Here is a 14,616-nt window from a genome sequence, read left to right as displayed (position 1 = left end):
TGAAATGCAATGAGAACGTGGATCGCTCTTCAGAGGGAAGCAAATGCCAAAGCAAGTAGAGCAGGTGTCATTTGGCTTTATGGCTCTCCAAATGCTACCATTGATGTCAATGTAAACAATCAGCAACTGCGCCACAAATATCCTCATATTGTTTACTGTGTGTTTGAGATGCATTTAGAATGAGTTACTAGCCAAGATGATATTATTAGAAGCCATACAATAGAAGACCAACACAGAGCAGCTGTCAGAAAAGTGTTTCTTAACCACTTAAGCCCCGGACCTTTAGGCAGCTAAATGCCCAGGCCAGGTTTTGCGATTCGGCACTGCGTCGCTTTAACAGACAATTGCGTGGTCGTGCGACGTGGCTCCCAAACAAAATTGGCGTCCTTTTTTCCCCACAAATAGAGCTTTCATTTGGTGGTATTTGATCACCTCTGCGGTTTTTATTTTTTGCGCTATAAACAAAAATAGAGCGTCAATTTTGAAAAAAATGCAATATTTTTTACTTTTTGCTATAATAAATATCCCCCAAAAACATATATAAAAAAATTTTTTTCCTCAGTTTAGGCCGATACGTATTCTTCTACCTATTTTTGGTTAAAAAAAAAAATCGCAATAGGCGTTTATCGATTGGTTTGCGCAAAATTTATAGCGTTTACAAAATAGGGGGATAGTTTTATTGCATTTTTATAAAAAAAAAATTTTTTACTACTAATGGCGGCGATCAGCGATTTTTTTCGTGACTGCGACATTATGGCGGACACTTCGGACAATTTTGACACATTTTTGGGACCATTGTCATTTTCACAGCAAAAAATGCATTTAAATTGCATTGTTTATTGTGAAAATGACAGTTGCAGTTTGGGAGTTAACCACAGGGGGCGCTGTAGGAGTTAGTGTTCACTTAGTTAGTGTTCACAGTGTGTGTTTACAACTGTAGGGGGGTGTGGCTGTAGGACTGACGTCATCGATCGAGTCTCCCTATATAAGGGATCACTCGATCGATGCAGCGCCATAGTGGAGTACGGGGAAGCCGTGTTTACATACGGCTCTCCCCGTTCTTCAGCTCCGGGGAGCGATCGCGATGGAGCGGCTATAAACGAATAGCCGTGCCGTCGTCCCGGATCGCTCCCCGCGGGAATCCGTCCGCCGCATGTAGCGGGGGGGGGGGGGGTCCCGATCGGACCCCCCACCCGCTAGAAGGCAAGGACGTACATGTACGCCCATTTGCCTGTACGTGCTATTCTGTGGACGTACATATACATGCGGCGGTCTGGAAGTGGTTAAAGTAAAACTAAAGGCAAAACTTTTTTTTAATTTGTTTTGGAGAGGGATTAGAACCTCGGTCAGTTTTTTTTGCTGTCTGTGCCCCCCGTTAGGGAGATTCACCCTCTCTATTTGTCCTATTTACCATTATCATTGAAAGTGTAAGAGTAGCTCCCTGCCCCTGTTGAACAGGCGCTGCTGTAAATTTAGAGGGGGTCCAAGTTGTTATTTGGCTCAGACAAATGTAATTGTGGGCAATTTAGCCTCTGTTCCAGCCATGGCTGTGCTGGGAGTAACTACCATTGTTCGCCTGGAGGTGTTATTACCATCACAGACCAAGGGTGGCAGCAGCAGAGGGTGTTTTGGGTATCCCCCTCGGCAGCGAATCAGTGGGAGTGATCCTTCCGCTGTGCATGCTGGGGAGGGGTGCTTAAGGGACAGACGCCATTGGTGGGGGTCTGTCGTCCCACGCGCCTCGTGGCCCACCTGGCCTGGGGTGCGTGTTCCTGAATCCGGGACCACATTGGTCTGGGGTTGCCGCTTTGCTTAGTAGGCCCAGTAGTCAGACTGGGTCTGCACTGTCAAGGTGATCCTGTGCTGTCCGTTCTGCGGGAGGAAGCCACTTGATGAAGGAAGCCAGGGGAGGACCTATCCTGGAGAGGACCATGCAAGAGGATGGTATCTTGGGAGAAGGCCTGGAAACTTAATCGAAGAATGTGCCATACACTGAGAGGCTTGATGGTGATCGCCCATCAGATCCAAGTTCTACAGAAGTTAATCTGGAGCGATCCGGGTGCTGAATCCTGTGGCAGGGGATTCTGGACCAAAAATGTCTCCTCATAAAAGGAAGGTCTGTGGCAGAGACTGTACTTTATTCCGTGTGCCATTCCAGTTGCTAGGCCAGTGAGAGGGACCTATCTGGGTGAGCAATACCCACTCTGGCCTGAGATTATACACCTGAACCTACCTACCTACCTATTTACCCTTCCACCCCTCCAACTACTACGTTCTGCAAATAAATCCTAGAAAAGGAAGTGTACAATGCGGATCGATGATCACCGCCATCACTAGTAAAAAAAAAAAAAAAAAAAGACATAAATCTAAATCTTGCACAAGACAATTAATATACACTTAATACATATTGGTCCAAACTGATGAAATTCGTTTCTTACATTTTTTTTTCTGGGAAAATAAATTTTTTGTTCAAAATTGTCTGTTTTTTTGTTTATAGCGCAAAAAATAAAAACCAGAGGTGATCAAATAGCACCAAAAGAAAACTCTATTTGTGGGGGGGGAGGACATCAATTTTGTTTTGGTTTGTACGACCACGCAATTGTCAGGTAAAGCGACACAGTGCCGTATCGCAAAAAATGGCCTGGTCATTAAAGGGGGAAATTTTTCTTGGGCTGAAGTGGTTAGGGGAATTCCTTGGGGACCCCTAGGTCACCAGAACAATCTACCCATTGTTAGATTTCTCCTCTATCGCTTTTCTGGGGACAACCCAAAAATGTGTTTTTTTATTTACTTTCAATGATAATGGTAAACAGGACCAATAGAGAGGGTGAATCTCCAGTGGGCACAGACAGCAATAAAATCTGACAAGTGTTCTAACCCCTCTCCACTCTATCCAAAACTTAAAAAAAAAAAAGTTTTACCTTTATGTGTACTTTTAAGGGTAAGTTTACCTTTACAGAAAAAAATCTGTATGGTGGACTTACACAGGACCCCCTCCTCGCCTCGCTGACCTGCATGGCGGCGATCTCCTAAACATACCCCGTCAGGAGTGCGTTTAGGAGCATTCTAATTGGTCGGCGCCGTCACATTGGCAGCGCAGATCAATCAGAACCCACGTAGCCCGTGCGGGGAAGAGAAAGAGAGAAAGCTGAGGGTATTTCTAAGCGCCGGAGGCGGCTATACCGGGAGATCGCCGCCATGCAGGTCAGCAGGACTGGGTGGGGGGGAGGGGGTCCTGTGTAAATTCACCTTACAGATTTTTCTGTAAAGGTGAATTTACACTTTAATTTGCAGGGATTTCCTCTCACTTCCTGTTTGTTTGGTTATGGGACAGGAAGTGAAGGGAAATCTCCTGAATGGAACACAGATAGTGAAAAAAAAATCCCTCCCTTCCTCCCTAAAGGGAAAAAATAGTTTTGCCTATAGTTCTACTTTATTGTGACATAAACACAATAAAAAAAAACACATCAATTTCAAATTTCAAAGCAAGTCAAAATGAGTCCTTACAGTACAGTGTGACTGTGCATGGCGTTTATGGTAAAACTTCCTCAGCTACAACACAGCCGAATTCAAGCACACAGCTCACAACCTCAACCACCACTCTCACGTTAGCCTTCCTCCAAGCCACTTGGGGGCGATCGCTCTCTCCGCAGCCATCAGCTGCCCGTATTGTTGTTGTACGGCGAAGCCCTTATCTATTAAACGTAGAAGGTGTAGGTCACGTGAGGCGCTCGGGTCGCCCTGCGGTTGGCTGGCCGAAGTTCCTGTTTGTTTGGGTGGCGATTGTCCGGTGTGGCCCGTTCACGTGCAGAGCCAGCCGCGGGGGATGAGTGGGAGGAGTGTCAGCCCCCTGGAGGTAAATATAAGGAGAGGGGAGAAGGGCTGGGAGAGAGGTTGGGGTAGGTTGTGTGGACGGGGAGGATTATGGGACTTGTAGTTGTGTACAGGGTGACTGTGTGGTAGATGCTGAGCCCCTGCCATGTGATCACCATGACCTGTCTACAGTCACCACTCAGGACCTCATTTACTCCTGTAGTCAGGACAATACTTGTATACATGGAAACATGTGCTGAATGATATCAGGGGACAGTTTCCAAGCAGCCAGTCTGTAGGGGAAGTTCTACACAGTGCATGGAGGTGTATCATTATCATCAGTATGTCTCCAATACCGTAATAACACATAGAATAAACAATGACATACATTATATATATATATATATATATATATATATATATATATATAAATACATACATACATACATGTATTTTACATTTTGTGTCACATGTGTAATCCTGAGTCAGACAGATAATAATTGGGAGTGCTCATTCAGTAAGGGGTGGCTGATGTCGTCACCCTCCAGTCCTTTCCTCTGTACACCTAACATATAGTGCCAAGTGTTCAATAAAGACACAGGAAATTGCAATCATGTGTTATCAGCTTAAAGGGGTTGTAAACCCTCGGATGCATTAAAGGGGTTGTTAAGGTTTGTTTTTTTATTTTCTAAATAGGCTCCCTTTAGGCTAGTGCATTGTTTGTTCACTTACCTTTTCCTTCAATTTCCCTTTTTAAATGTTTTTTTTTCTTTGTTTGAATTTCTCACTTCCTGTTTCTCCTCAGTAAGCTGTTCTGGCTGACTAACCCCCATCCAGATGATGGGGGCAAGCTTACTGAGGAACAGGAAGTGAGAAATTCAGACAAAGAAAGAAAAAACATTTAGAAGGGAAATCGATGGAAAAGGTAAGTGAACTAAAAATGCACTATCTTAAAGCGGGGGTTCACCCAATTTTTTTTTTTTTTTAACATTACATCCATTAAATGGATCGATTACAATTTTCATAATAGATTAATCGGCCCGTAACATAATGGGGTTAAAAAAAATAAAATTAGCCCTTTATAGTACAAAAAGTAAATCGCTACTGTAAATATTACTTTCACTGTCCCACAGTAAAAAAAATTAACCCCTTACAGTAGCGATTATTTGCTCTTTTTTTTTTTTTTTTAACCCCATTATGTTACCAAACATCTCAGGCCTGGGTCACACCTTTGTTTTTTGGTGCTTTTTGCAGAAACACACTACAGTTCATTTCCATGTTTTCCTATGGGACACGTTCACATCCATGATTTTTTTTCAGCTGCTGCGTATTTGGAAAGGGCAAGGGCTTTTTAACACAAAACAGTGCTATTTTGTTTTTTTTTTGTTCAATATACTTCAATGGAGAAGCTGCAGAAAAACATGTAATGTGTTTTTGCGGCAATTTGTGTTTTGTAATCTGCCCAACAACAAATTGGCCCAAATTTTTCTTTTAAATGATTTTTTTTTTTTAAAGGCTATTATCCGCTTAATCGAAACAATAATCGGCCAACTAATCAATTATTAAAATAATCGTTAGTTGCAGCCCTAACATCCAGCATACTAAGCATACTAAGGACATTTACTGTATGCAGGTCTTTTATTTTTTATTTTTTTATCCGTACATACCATTATATTGTCATTTTGTCCAGGGCTTCCGGGTTCTGATGACTGTGGGACTGGGCGTTCCTATCCTTCGGTTAGATGATTGACGGCTTGTGAAACAGTTCCCCTGTCGCACAACGCGCGTCACCAGATTTCCGGAAATAGCCGAGCTGCGAGTTGGCACTATACGGCGCCTGCGCCCGCCGTGTAGAGCTCACTGCGCAGGCGCCGTATAGTGCCGAATCGCAGCTCGGCTATTTCCGGAAATCTGGTGACGCGCGTTGTGCGACAGGGGAACTGTTTCACAAGCCGTCAATCATCTAACCCAAGGATAGGAACGCCCAGTCCCGCAGTCATCAGAAGAACCCTGAGGCAGGGATAGGAATGCCCAGTCCCGCAGTCATCAGAACGCGGAAGCCCTGGACAAAATAAGAATATAACGGTATGTACGGATAAAAACAAAAAAGACCTGCTTACAGTAAATGTCCTTAGTATGCTGGCTCTAATGTTAGAAATTAGTTTTTAGGGTGAATCCCTGCTTTAAAGGAACCTATTCTGAAAATAAAAAAAGAACATTTACAACCCCTTTAAGGTGAAAAAACTTCTGTCACTGAGCAGCCCCCCCTGTTTTACTCACCCGAGCCCATTCGTTCCCACGGCAGAGACACACTCTACCTCTCTTCCAGGGGTTCTCGGCTCTTTATTGGATAGAATGATAGCAACGCAGCCATTGGCTCCCGCTGCTCTCAATCAAATCCAATGACCCGGGGGCGGGGCCGAGTCCGGCATTCTGTGTCTATGGACGCAAATTCTGGACTCGGGAGCACGCACGGTAACCCCCAGGCAAAGTGATTCTCCTAGGGGGTTTATCGATGCGTGGAGGAGCCTCAAGCGCCATATGGGGACCCCAGAAGAGGATGATCAGGGCCACTCTGGAAAACGAACTGCACAGTGGAGGTAAGCATATGTTTGTTATTAAAAAAAAAGAAAAAAAGTTTTACAACACCTTAAAGTGTTTGTAACGCTACAGCTTTTTTAATAAGAATAAATAAATAAAAAACCTGTTATGGTTTTACACAGAGCAGCCCTGATCTTCCTTCTTGTGTGCCCTGCCAGTGCTCCTGCCCTTCTTCAGCCAGCAGGGGTCATTTGTCAGGTGGAAGCATTTGGGTGGCTCTACTGCTGCCCGATTGCTTCCACACACACGGGTAAAGTGCCCACCCCATGCTATATATCCTGGGCTCTGCTTGCCCATCTGCAGGACTGGCATAGCGCAACAGGGAAGGAGGAGAGCGGACACACATTTGTTCTCCCCACCCATCTTTTTCCTGACCCGGAAGCAACGTGTATGATGTCCCCATTGGCTGATCGAATCCCAGTCACCATGGCAACTAGAAATTGCGTCCTTGCGCCTTGGCTTTTGTCAGCTCATTCACTGTTGCAGTATTCGGTGTGTTTCTGCAAAACTGAAAACACACTTAAAAATGCATAGGTGTGAACCAGATCTAACGGTTTCCCACTCTATCCACAACAACAAAGAAAAAGTTTACCCACGGGCACACTTTAATCTGTAGAAAATTGTTGTTGTGCAGAAAACCTGGACCTGGGACAGTGCTCATCAACCCCATTGCCAGCTAGCAGCCCTGCTGGTGGCTATCAGATTAGGTTGTCTCTGATGGCACCTGTCCTCATGAACAAGAATCGGAACCAATTAGAATGATTCCTGTTCATGTAATTGGCTATGACATAGTAATCCCATCCAGACTGGATAGTAATTCACAAAATGAGCTTTCAGCCTGCAGAAATCAGTGCCTATTTTATTCCATGATTGTCAGATACAATTTCAGTATGAAAAATGTTAAGAGAAATATGGACTTTAAAAAAAAAATGAATAAAAAAAACATTTATACTCACCTTGGTGGATGCAGCATTAATCCAATGTTGCATCTGCCCCCTATAGAGTCTGCACTTGAGAACTGAGCAATCAAAGACTGCTGATGGCTCAGTTCTCAGCATTCTGTGAGCAGAGAACCAGAGACTGTCAATCTCCGGCTTTCTGCTCTGTTCCCCCTCACGCTCACTGGAGCACTGGGCTGTGGAGGGGACGAGAAAGGCTGGCCCAGGCTCTCTGCAGATTGCTGAAAGGCTGAGCCAGCTGTTGATCCAGGCTTTTGGGCGAATGCTGACCATATGGTCAGGATCTTTTCAGAGCTTGGACAGGCACTGTGACGTCAGCAGACTTCAGCCCACTGTCAGCTTAAAATGGATCACAGGAGTGTAGAATGAACTGCACTCCTGTGATCTATAGAGTAATTACAACCATGTACCAGAAAAAGCCTTAAATGTCTTTTCGGGGGGGGATATGAATGATTTAGGTAGTCAAATTAGTCATGGTGCTTTAGTCAATTTAACTGGTGCATTCTGATGCTGCTAAATCTCACCTGCATGTTTAAACTTCCATAACCTCTGCATGGGATCACTAAAGGAAACATTTTTTTTGCTGAAATGACTGTTTACAGGGTATAGAGACATACAAGTTAACTGATTCCTTTTAAAAATGATTAAAAATAGATTAAATTCAATCATATAATGTGCCTGTAGTTTCGCTTTCGTTTTTAAACTGGTTTCATGTTTATGTGAAGTAAAGAGACCCACAGAACAAAAACAAACAAATCCAGGGCAGTGTTTTGTTTTTAAAATGAATCTGATTGGTTCTGTTAAGTTTTAGACACACAGTAATGACAGCTTAGACCACCGTGAAAAGCTCCCAGTATGATGGTTATAAGGAAACAGGCAACCAGGAAGTGTGGAGATAAGAGCAGTTTTACAGCTACTTCAAAGCAAAAACGAACAATGAGGACATGAAACCAGTACTGCAGTAAGGTAAAGGAAGCTATTTAGCTAAAAAAAAAAATTCTTTTAGTGATCCTTGATCACCTTGGCAAGTTGAAAAAAGTGAGGTCACAATTGTGGCTGATGGTTTTAAAAAAGATTTGATGTACAGAATGAAAAGCTTTTTGCAAGTAAGACCGGTCAAGCAATAGTATTTCCTTTGTATATTTTGCTGTATGCCTGGACTTTTTACTTCTACATGCAAAATACTGGTGAGCTCCATGTTCCTGCCACTAGGCACAGAAAAACTGTCCATGTATTTCTATGAAAACTATGGCAATTGGTTAAAAACTTTTACATACTTTTCTTTTAATTGTTAGATATGGTACAAAAAGCATATGTCTGACATACATCTTAGCCAGCTGTTTGAACAAAGGTCAACTTTTTCTGTTGGTAATGTTCACAGGAGACCTTGACTGCAAACTGTTGCTCACTGATAAGAGAATTGACGTTGGTGTGCAAACTGAAAATTTGAAGAGGGCTGCATTTCGTCTGTGTGGTAAGGAATGAAAAGACATTTAACTGCCAATTTATTTATTTTTTAACATAAATTAACTTGCTGTGCTAATTCTTTTTAGGTGAAGGTAAACGTTTGTAATTTCTTGGTCTGTTCATAGCATAGTTTGGCTGTGTGCTTGCCTGTCCCTCCCCTCCGCTGTCCATTCACATAAGCCTTTGTATTTTGTGAATGGGTTTACGTGCAAAGTGTTCCATAATTGGGTAAGAGGAAGATAGGGGCGTGCAGAGTTCCAAAGCACCACGTTGCAGCTTCTGCATCGTATAGTGCATGGGTCTCCAAACTGCAGCCCGAGGGCCGGATGTGGCCCTTTGCTAGTCTTTAAATGCCCCTTGGGGCACTATTCCTCCCACTGTCACCAACAATGGGGAACTATGTTTTACACTAATACCAATGATGGGATACTATTTCTCCTACTAATATCAATAATGGGGCACTACTCCTCCTACTGACCACCAACCCTGAGGCCATATTTATTCTTACTGATGCTGGGCTCGGGACATTTTCTACCCCTGCTAGACAAAATCCGGCCCTGCTAAAGTCTAAAGGACAGTAGACTGGCCCTTTCTTTGAAAAGTTTGGAGACCCCTGGTATAGTGAAAGCTGTACTGTACTGTATCCGTGTATATTAGAGATAAATCCAGGAGGTGGCATACACCGCTTTGGATTCAAAGTAGTTGTAATGTCAGCAATGTATCACATTATCAATTATAACATCTATTTATAAGATTGGCAGTGTGTTTATTTTTTTAAAATAAAATATATCAATACATTTTTTGTGGTCCTCCTATAATGTAGTCAAGTGTTTGCTGTTTTGAGGGTGCTGCAGTCCAGTCACATGATCTCTCCAGCGATTGGCTTTGGTGAAGAGGAGAGATCATCAACAATGCCTGCAGAGCCTGGACTTTGACGCCACCCATAGGCTTACTATGGGGCATCCGTTGTTGGCTGTTTTTCTTCTATACTGGAGCCAATCATGAGGCCAGACTGGAGCGCACTCAGAGTAGCTAAGCGATCTTTCGTTTACAGGGTAGTTAGAATTTGCTTAGAATGGGGGTGGGAGCGGGTTTAGGTATTGTTGGTATTTGACTGGAACTCTATTTTAATAACATTAAAGGTGAATTATGGCCAAAGCTCTTTATGCCATAATTCTCACGTGGGGGTCAAAGGAATGCACTTAGTTCTACATTCCTGTGACCCACAGGAGAATTATGGCTGCATCAGATCGATGCTGTATCCACCAAGGTGGGTATGAAATGTTTTTTTTATTTTGAAATCCCACACTTTTAAATTACAAAATTACTTGTATAGCAATTGTATATGCTCTATTAAATGGGTTGTAAAGCTACGTTTTTTATTCTTTAAAAATAACAAACATATCATACTTTCCTCCACGGTGCAGTTCGTTTTGCAGCTCTCGCGGCTCCTCTCCGCATCAGATAACCCCCTAGGAGAAGCACTCTCACAGCATGGTTACCTTGCAGGCGTGCTCCCAAGTCAAGCATGAGTCCAGCAATGCCGGACTTGGGGCGCTGCCACGTCATTGGATTTGATTGACGGAAGCAGGAGCCAATGGCGGCACTGCTATCAATCTATCCAACCAAGAGCCGAGACCCCGTGGAGAGAGGGACAGCGCGTCCCTGCCGAGAGAAATTCGGGGCTCGGGTAAGTAAAACTTGGGGGCCGGTGACCGATAGGTGTTTTTTCACCTTAATGCATAGGATGCAATAAGGTGAAAAACATGAGGGTTTACAAACCATTTAAGTTTTAATTTGCTCTATTCTTGCCACAAAAGTGGAGTTACCTTTAAGGTATTCCAATCATTGCTTGTAAAAAAAAAAAATCCACTTTACATCATAACTAATCCCAAAAGGGGTCAAACTCTCAAATCTTCTTTCCAGTAAATGATTTCAAAACATGCATATATTTATGGATATATTTTTAAAAAGTGAATTATTTTCATATTATTTTCAGCTATCAATAAATGTTCACAATGAAAATTAAATAAGGCAGAATATGACTGGACACTTTTAGTTTGGAGATGCCTAGAAAAAGGAGGAGTTTGTCCCTAAGTCCTCAAAAGAAGACATCAAACCCCAACATCCCTGTGTCCCTTTCATCTTCTGCTTCATTGCCCCTTCCACCAGCAATGAGCGGTAACAAGAAGGAGATGCTCCGCAGTATGTGTGAGATGTTTCCCAATCTGGAACCTTCCTTGATAGAAATGGTGCTCTCTGAATATACTGAAGGTAAGTTTTATATCATGTATACATATTGTGATATTCTGTGGAATTTAATTAAAGTAGAAGTGCAACCTAAAACAAATAACTCTAAATCTACTGGCAGCCATATTCTAAGACTAACTTTTTCTAACCCTGTAAAGCAAAAATTGTTCCTGTCTCCAGCGTCGGATGCTGTGTGGAAGAGACAGCCGACAATGGCTGGGAAGTGACGTCACCCATAAACTTACTTTGTGGCTCCCATTGGCGGCTGCCTAAACGGAAGCCGTCGCTGACAGCTCAGACCGGACCGAATCGGCTGCAGAAAAGGGATGTATAGCAATTTTTGCTCTACAGGGTTAGAAAGATTGGTATTAGAATGTGCCTGCCAGTAGATTCAGAGTGAATTCGTTTTTGGCTGAACTTCTACTTCAAACAAAAAAAGTAGTTACCCAGGCAGGGGTTTCCACCATCAAAACAGGAAATGTGAAACAAAATACCAAGCCACATGGCTTCCTTTCTTTAGCAGAGTTTGGCTGGTCCCTTAGACTGTCTCACACTTCCTCTGTTCTTGTGCCCTTGCCAGCTCCCCCAGCTCCCTCAGCTCTCTCAGCCTTCTTAGTTGCAGCACTCTGTTGCACAGGCCCACACCATAACCTCTCAATAGGTGATCTCCTGACACACTGAGCTCTCTGTCCTCTGAGATCTCTAAATCCCCTCTTTTTTCTCTGGACCTGCTTAGTCGCCTTGACTGTCTGTCCTCTGGCCTTCTCGACTCTCGCATCCCTCCTGTACAAGGAACCTCTGGTCTCCAACACAAAGTACTGTCTCCTGGGCAGAACACGCCTGTCTCCTAACAGGAGCCCTGAACTGTGTCCAAAGCTGTCTTTATAATGGGTGTGCACACCTGCACACTCAGCCTGCTGGTCTTCTGCAAGACTTGGACACTGGGTTTGGAGATGACTTCTTCTCTCCCAAAGCTTTTTGAAGTCGCCAAACTCCAGAACTCTGTGTGGAAATACCAAAACCTGGAGAAGACAAAAAAAGTTTTCTCCACTCTAAGTATTAAAACTTCTAATTATACTACCACCTGCATGAGAAATGGACACTAGCAAACAAACTGTAGGCCAGCTCAGGAAAACACCACCTACTACCTGTATGGCTCAGTTTTTTGCTCCTGTCCTTGGAGGACACTAGCGAAAAAAAATCTGCTGGACCTTTTTGATTGCAGATATAGGGCACGGTCATCTGTTTCCCTTCTGGTGGGGTTACCGCTATCGGACTCAGGTGCTCAGGTGCTGGGTCAAGTGTCACTTTGTGCTCTTTTTCTCCACAAAAAATTGATCAGACATCTCCCTGCTGCTGTTCCTGCCTGCCAGGGCCATTTGGAACTCTGGTCTTGATTCATTCTTGCTGCCTGCCCACAGTGACTTTGCTCACCTCTATCCATCCCACCCTCACCTGCTGCTACCAGCTCTCTCGTGGTGCGTGGGTTGTTGAGACCTTGCACCCTAATCTTGAGCCTATACGTTGCTTTACCACCACACTGTTGCAAAATGTCCAGTGATGAACACTGTGGGGTTAATTGCTGCTGTAGTGAGTGCCCCCATTCACTTTCACTAATAGTGGACATGCTGCAAGCAAAAACAGAACTGATAGTGCTAAAGTTTACAGCCTGGATTCATGTTGCCCTCTGCTTTTGGACTCTTATTTTGTCTTTGGAGTCCTCTTTAGCTCCATCAGGGGTGGCTTTCTTCATATTACTCTCTTGTTGCCTTCCCACTGTGGGATAATTAGACATCCACTTGTTGGGGGAACAGTAAGCACAGGTTCTGTCAACATAACGTGGGCTGTCCAGATATTACTGCGATTGGGATGTATCCTAAACCTTCATAAATAGGCAACAGTGTCTGTGTCTAGTTTTGGATACAGATCAGGCCAGACCTTTGCAATGCAATATTCTGTCTTAATGGGATGATGAAAATCGATCTTGTCTCCAGACAGACCGATTCATTCATTCATTAATGGCTATTAAATACAGCAAATTCTGCCTTTCTTGTCTTTTGAATGATCCTCACAATGGATCCTAGCCTGTCAGGCTGAAGAAGAGTCTTGGGCACTCAGTAGGTGCATCAGAGGAGCCTCACTTCCTGATCAACATCCAGGAACTTAGACGATCTGTCCAGTATTTGACCATTCTACTGGTGTGTCTTTCGATCTGGATTTAGTCTGACAATGCCACAGCAGTGGTATACATATGGAGGAACCAAAAGTGTATCTAAGTGGCAAGAGAGAGATCAGATTCTATTCTTTGTGAAACTTCTTGTTTAGCCTTTTCAATCTCGTATATTCCAGAGTAGACGCTGGACTCTTTGGCATCAGGCAAACATTTCTGAGATTTGCAAGGCTGCCATCTGGTCTTCTGTTCAAACGTTCTCTAAGTTCAGTCTTTCTGTAGTTGGCAATATGACATGAAGGTTAAAGACTGTGTCCCTGAAAGAATTCCAAAAAATATATTTTTAATGAGTACATTAGCTAGTGAGTGATGTAGTTGGGCACAGCCATATTTCTATCTGTCATCGATGCAGACAGAAACACAATGCTTTTTTTATGTAAGCTAGGGGAATGCTAGAACCCCCGTTGACTTTCATAGCTGTCTGTGTTCCTGTTGCAGATTTCTATTTTTTATTCACTTTGTCTCTGGTAAAAGCGTTGCAGCTAGCAATGTAAGTGTATGCCTCTAACGGAGCCTCATATAGCAGGGGGTCATCCTTCCAAACTCTACAAAACAAATGGGAATTGCATTGTAACCTGTTACTTTGCTCTGGATATACAATTTAAAATTGCGCTCAAACCACAAGACAAGTCCCTCGCAACTTGTTTGCATCAGTATATACACACACATTATATCAAAACAAGGTACTGGTATATGAAAAAGTGTGACCTATAATAAAGTTAATCTCCAGCCAGGAGGAATAGAATCTTATTGGGAATGTTGTACGCCGTCCACAATCCCAGGCAAGGAAACATGGTAGGCGGACTTCCTCAACCATCAGTGTATTGATACGGGGAATGGATTCAACCCCTGATGGTACTCCCAGTCCTTTGCCACAAGTGGAGGACACCAGACATGGATCTTTTGGCATCCAGATTCAACAACATACTTCACAGTGGATTCTCTGGTGAATTGGTGTGACCAGTTCGACCTGATCTGTGTCTTCTCCCTCATCTGCGCTGCAGGATTGAGATAAAGAGCATTCCATTAGTCTAAACTGGCCCAGTTGGACATACAATCATGGAAGGCAATCCTTGGGCCCTACTACAACCCCTGGCAAAAAGTATGGAAAATATTCATTTATTGTGTATAAAAAAAAACCAACTAGGTTACAGTGGGCAAGAAAAGCAATTGTGGATTACTGGATGAAAGTGATATTTGGTGATGAATTACGAATCTGCATTGGGTAGGGTGATGATGCTGGAACTTTATACATTTCATTATGCTGGAACTTTATACATTTCATTGGAACGGCAC

The 14,616-nt window shown here is 43.3% G+C and overlaps 1 protein-coding gene across 2 annotated transcripts in view; it reads left to right on the top strand.

The window, feature by feature from the left end:
• Positions 1 to 3,693: 3,693 nt before the first annotated feature.
• The window catches only part of N4BP2 (NEDD4 binding protein 2), a 129,667-nt gene continuing 118,744 nt past the window's right edge, over positions 3,694 to 14,616 (top strand). The window contains exons 1-3 of one of the 2 annotated variants that reach the window (XM_040335078.1): positions 3,694 to 3,856; positions 8,755 to 8,847; positions 10,840 to 11,114. In XM_040335078.1, coding sequence (XP_040191012.1) covers positions 10,907 to 11,114 — 208 coding nt within the window. In that variant the 5' untranslated portion in view covers positions 3,694 to 3,856; positions 8,755 to 8,847; positions 10,840 to 10,906. The remainder of the gene's footprint in view (positions 3,857 to 8,754; positions 8,848 to 10,839; positions 11,115 to 14,616) is intronic. The other variant, XM_040335079.1, reaches the window with a different exon arrangement.

The sequence above is a fragment of the Rana temporaria genome, chromosome 1 (genome assembly GCF_905171775.1).
Source record: "Rana temporaria chromosome 1, aRanTem1.1, whole genome shotgun sequence".
Classification (NCBI taxonomy): domain Eukaryota; kingdom Metazoa; phylum Chordata; class Amphibia; order Anura; family Ranidae; genus Rana; species Rana temporaria.
The sequence above is the reverse complement of the archived record's forward strand: the minus strand, read 5'-3'. Positions and strand labels throughout refer to the sequence as shown.